At 30.4% G+C, this 4,252-nt stretch overlaps 1 protein-coding gene across 1 annotated transcript; it reads right to left on the reverse strand.

Moving 5' to 3' along the window:
* Positions 1-706: 706 nt before the first annotated feature.
* On the reverse strand, positions 707-2,407 carry LOC126661831 (F-box/kelch-repeat protein At3g06240-like). The gene is made up of 3 exons (XM_050355706.1): positions 1,900-2,407; positions 1,547-1,838; positions 707-815 (listed from the first exon to the last, which is right to left on the reverse strand). The coding sequence occupies exons 1-3, from the start codon at positions 2,405-2,407 to the stop codon at positions 707-709; spliced, it is 909 nt and encodes a 302-aa protein (XP_050211663.1).
* Between the last annotated feature and the right edge of the window lie 1,845 nt (positions 2,408-4,252).

Genomic DNA, 4,252 nt, shown 5'->3' on the forward strand with positions numbered 1-4,252 from the left:
AAAAGGCTTATTGGCAGGTTAATTTATCTCACGGTTTCAAGACCAGACATCACCTATGCAGTTCATGTTCTCAGCAGATTTATGCATCAGCCTCGGAGAGAACATTGGGATGCAGCTTTGCGTGTCGTGCGATACTTAAAAGGATCCCCTGGTCAAGGTCTTTTCTTTTCTGCAAACAGTGATTTTAAACTAAGGGCTTTTTGTGATTCAGATTGGGCAGGATGTCCTCTCACTAGAAGATCAACCACGGGTTATTGCGTATTCTTGGGTCATTCTTTAATATCATGGAGGTCAAAGCGGCAGAAAACAGTTTCTCTATCATCAGCAGAAGCCGAATATCGAGCAATGACAGGAGCGTGTTGTGAGTTAACATGGTTGCAGAGTCTACTTCAAGATATGGGGGTTTTTCAACAAGAATCTGCTTTGTTATACTGTGACAATAAAGCTGCGCTACATATCGCCGCTAATCCTGTTTTTCATGAAAGGACTAGACACATTGAAATGGATTGTCATTTCATAAGGGATAAGATTCAAGAAGGGGCTATTGAAACAAAATTTGTGAAATCAGAAAATCAACTAGCTAATGTGTTAACTAAAGCTTTGGGAAAGGATATGTTCATAACAATGATTCGCAAGTTGGGAGTTCAAGATATTCACTCTCCAACTTGAGGGGGAGTGTTAGAAAGTCAACAGTTCTGTGTATTAATTAGCAATATACTGCTTCCTTCTTTAGGAGATTTAGAAGCTTGATTGTAGGATCAATTATAGGAGCTAAAGCCTCTCTATCATTTATGTAATATGTTATATATAAACAGCTTCAATATACAATGTAAATCATCTATTCAAGCAATACCTGTGTTCTTCTTTACAGGTACAAATTCTAATTTGAAGTATATGTACAATTTTCTAAATTTTCTGAGTTGTGCATCTTATTACACATGTTTGTATTAAGGGTAGCTATATCTTGGTTCGATTAAAGTATGCATAAAAGTATTACTTCCTTCCGGATATTTTAATTTCCAATAGATAGAGTATATTGGATTTTGACGAGGCCTTTTATGAAGATGTCTTAGAAGGTATAATAAAAACAATTTCAATTTAAAGTCAATACAGAATTAGCTGGTTCTTTTGATAGCATCTGGTTGCTTATAATGTTAATTTTTGTTTTTGTTTTTCTAGAATCTGAAAGGAATTGTTGAAAGAATAAGTTAGTTATACATTTGTGGAAAGAATAAGTTAGTATATAAAACGTATGGGAGATTTGCTTATCTTATAAATTTAAATTCTCAAACTCTCTTTAACATAATACTTGATATAAAACACAACCTAAAAATTTAGCTTAGCTTATTCCCTTGAATGAATGAAAAAAGAAACTAAGTTGAAAGTGAAACTAGACTAGGAGTAAGTATGTGAACAACATTAAGGTTTCGATACTCTGAATTTGGATGTTGAATTTTGGTGCAAGTGCCATGTCTTTGGTCGTATATAAGGAATAATTATCCGATGAAATTTGTATACACAGTTATACAATTGGCCACAATATCACTGGCTAATATAGCATGCATCACCAGCGCGCCATGGTGGTCGAAAAAGAGTGGGAATCACATTGGAAACATAACAATCATCAGGCCCTTTATGAATACTCGCCGGGAAGTTCAGATGCTTGATCCAAGTTTCCCCCTTGAAAATCCAGATATCGAAACAGTTATTGCTTGCGTCATGGTTTCCTGCGGAAATACCACTAGCTAAAACTCCCAGCGAACTTAGATTGACAGAGTGTGGAAGTACGACCACGTTGGGAGGCATCGGCAGTTGTGTACAGATTTCCTTGTCCAAATCTGATAAGCACATATTTATTATTCATATAAGGAAATAGAGCAACCCAATACAAGTTCTCACCTATAGAGATTGCGCGTCCACATTCAGTGACAAGGTATGGAAAGTCGATACCTATTTTTCTCCACAAATTTGATTTTAGAGTCATTATGTATACATTGTGGTTCTTGGATTGTAGGTCTAGCCTGTAAGAAGGCACATTTACAATCTTATAATCATCAGTAGAAGAAACATATCCGAAACCAAAGGCTTCCCATTTGTGTGCAGGAAAAATGTCATCAGGATCAGGAAACGGCAACATTTTGCAGTCATCGGTGTTCGGGTTCAATAGAAGCAGACGATTACACAAAGTAATGCACATAATACCATCACAACAGCATGTGATCTGATGTGGATCCCAGTTTGAGGGAAGCATATCAAACAAGAGTTCGTGTGAGCATGACGAATCAATTTCTATCACTTGTCGATTTTTTTCTTGCATTAATCTTTTTATTGAGCCGTAATTTACGAAGGTGGATGTAGGCGTAGGAACTCCTGTTTTTCTTCCGCGGACAAGGTCATGGATAGGCATAAAGAAATTGCAGTAACTGTTCTTATGTAAAACAAGAAGATTATAATTCGCCAAGCCTTGACGGTGAGTTAAATGGCATCTGATGAAACGATTGCTGCTTATGAGAGAGTGCCATTGTTTAGAGACAGACTTGAAACACATGAGAGATTTTCTAGGCAGATACACAATTATATTGTCAATCAAATCATCAGGAATATTAAATGCAGCTGCTTCAATTCGCTTTTGTTTTTTAATGGTTACATTGCTGCATCTGATCCTTTTGTTCTGTCGACATGGGTAAGTAATGGATTGTTTTGATTAATTTGTGTAAATTAGATTATCCTATTCTGCTTCTAGTATAATAGTTATTTTTATTATATTTAAATTAAGGCCTAATAGTAAAAAAACCTAAATTTTTACGACTTGTTTCAATTTAATCTAAACCTTTTAATTTTTGTAACAACATCCGAATTGTATTTTTTATTGCAATAATATCCAAATTGAATTTTTTGTTGCAATAATAGTCAAATTGATGACTAAACTTGTTGTTTTCAATTAAGATATTAGGCTTTTTTTTTTATGTATAATAATATAGTAAAAGTCCCAAGAAATGGCAACAAACTAAAAAAAAAAAATCACATGAAAAGTGCAATTTGGCTATTATTGCAACAAAATAATGCAATTTGGATATTATTGCAAAAATTAAAAGATTTGGATAAAATTGCAACAAGTCGTAAAGGTTTGAATTTTTTTTTCCATTAAGCCTTAAATTAAAAATATATTATATAAGATACACATTTGAATTGTCATATGAATAATGTTGATCACTTTGATACATACTACTAATCAAAACATTAGACAAAATTTGATATAAAAAAGCCTCATGATCTAAAATATTAAAAACTTTAAATTTTTTAAGTTAATTCTGTTTGATTCTAACACAATTTTATTCTAATGATTGGTTGATTATAATATTCAATATATATATTTGCATTTTGTGTTTATTATAAATGTCTTATATTGGACCTGTGAACTTTTTTTATTAATTATAAATTTCAGAGATTAAGTACTTTGGATGAATATAATTTCTTATTTTTAGACTATATATTTTAAAAACTAAAACAATTATTTAGAAATCATAATTTGACAATAATAAAATCTAATGTTTAATTTGTAAAAATGTATTGCTATAGTTATGGAGTATTATTAATTCATAATAAGTATATATTTAAATGGTCTTATCATTCCAAAATATTTCACCGCTTTCGATTTTTTTGGTTTATATTATAAAATTTTAATTCTCAATTTTAATCGTATCAGCTTTTTCAAATTATAATTTATTTTATTTTTAAAGAAGGTTAAAAATATCTTCATATTTGATACGTAGTCTAAATAAATTTTTATATTTTTAAAATTCTAAAAATTGAGGCTACGTGTCAAATATGAACATATTTAAATTATTTTAAGTGAATTGTTTTTTAAAAATGTGTATAATTAAAACTAAAAATTAGAAATTGAATAAAATGTACGATTTTAAAAGTCATGAATATAAAAAAAAGTTAAAAAGATGAAATATTTTTAAATAATCAAGCCTATTTGAATTTACATTTATATTACGATTGAAAATGATTTTGTGTTGTTTATGTTAATAGTGTGTGAAAAACAATTGTTGAACATAATTGAGAAGTGGTTAAGCACTGTTGGATTAATTATACCATATACTTTAAAGGTTTGAGTCTCACAATTTTTAGTTAGTCAAGTTTAAAACTGAGAAATTAATTTAATAATTCGATCTCACATATCAGTCGCATATTATATTATTTTGAAATATTATTTATTTTCTTCTAAAAAAATTATTTTATCATA

This window comes from Mercurialis annua, linkage group LG8 (genome assembly GCF_937616625.2).
Source record: "Mercurialis annua linkage group LG8, ddMerAnnu1.2, whole genome shotgun sequence".
Lineage (NCBI taxonomy): Eukaryota > Viridiplantae > Streptophyta > Magnoliopsida > Malpighiales > Euphorbiaceae > Mercurialis > Mercurialis annua.

Coding starts and splice junctions, on each gene's coding strand:
- LOC126661831 (XM_050355706.1), bottom strand. CDS start 2,407: ATGCCTATCCATGACCTTGTCCGCGGAAGAAAAACAGGAGTTCCTACG. Junction 1,839..1,899: donor TGGACGCGCAATCTCTATAG/GTGAGAACTTGT, acceptor TGTGCTTATCAG/ATTTGGACAAGGAAATCTGT. Junction 816..1,546: donor GATGCATGCTATATTAGCCA/GTGATATTGTGG, acceptor TGTATATTGAAG/CTGTTTATATATAACATATT.